The sequence below is a fragment of the Eurypyga helias genome, unplaced genomic scaffold, assembly GCF_000690775.1.
Source record: "Eurypyga helias isolate BGI_N326 unplaced genomic scaffold, ASM69077v1 Scaffold40370, whole genome shotgun sequence".
Classification (NCBI taxonomy): domain Eukaryota; kingdom Metazoa; phylum Chordata; class Aves; order Eurypygiformes; family Eurypygidae; genus Eurypyga; species Eurypyga helias.
The window spans coordinates 1-791 of NW_010224506.1; the positions used below are offsets into that span (position 1 = coordinate 1).

The following is a 791-nucleotide window of genomic DNA, read 5'->3' on the forward strand; positions in this document are numbered from 1 at the left end:
CGAGGGCGAGCCCTCAGACGTTGTACCCGATCAGGCCGCCCTTGCCGATGATCTCCCCGATGTAGAACCACATCAGCACCTCCGTGGCCACCAGCCCGTTCCTCAGCGCTTCCTGAAAGAACAAAAGGCACCGGTTAGCAGACAGCTCCCCTCTCCATCCCTGGAATCCAGCTCCAGGTATGGCCAGCGGAGCAGGCGACCAGCTCAGCGAAGACACCAAGGCGCAGCAGAGTGTTTATCGTGTTCCGCCCCGCACGCCATGGCACCAGGATGGTCCCAAAACACTCAGTACGGCATCAGCTGCCATTCCTGGTTTTCCATAGCCCTTTCCAAGGGTTGTTCCTTAAACCATCTACGCGGGAAACACCATAGAGGCCGAGATGACAGAGTGGTTCCAGGCGGTCGGGCTACATCAGCCACCTCCCGCTACTCTTCCCCGGGACACAAAAGGGTGGGAGCACAGCCCAAAACTGCTGGAGCTCCCGGCCTCGCTGACGGCGGCTCAGCCCTTGCCCACGGCACGGGCAGAGCATTCCGAGCTACGTCAGGCCGTGGGAGACACTGCACTCGAGGTTTGTGGAATGCAACCGGCAGCACCTGAGGACTTGCCTATTCCTCAGCTTATCCAGAAAGAAAAGGGTAAATCGTTGGAAAGGTAATTTTTTGGAAGCCTGGCACCAAACAGAACACGTCTGTGGTGCGTCAGGCGTGCCAGGAGCCCGCTGCAGCACGCGTGGATTCCCGCAGGGACCAGCGGGTGGATCTGCAGGGAAGAGGAGGAGGAGGAGGAA

The 791-nt window shown here is 59.5% G+C and overlaps 1 protein-coding gene across 1 annotated transcript; it reads right to left on the reverse strand.

Annotated features, from left to right (window-relative positions):
• Positions 1–13: 13 nt before the first annotated feature.
• On the reverse strand, positions 14–112 carry LOC104517189 (ATP synthase subunit g, mitochondrial-like; the record flags this gene model as incomplete). Its single annotated transcript, XM_010161772.1, has 1 exon — positions 14–112. A coding segment is annotated over one exon (99 nt), but the record flags the coding sequence as incomplete, so codon positions are not given.
• Positions 113–791: the final 679 nt, after the last annotated feature.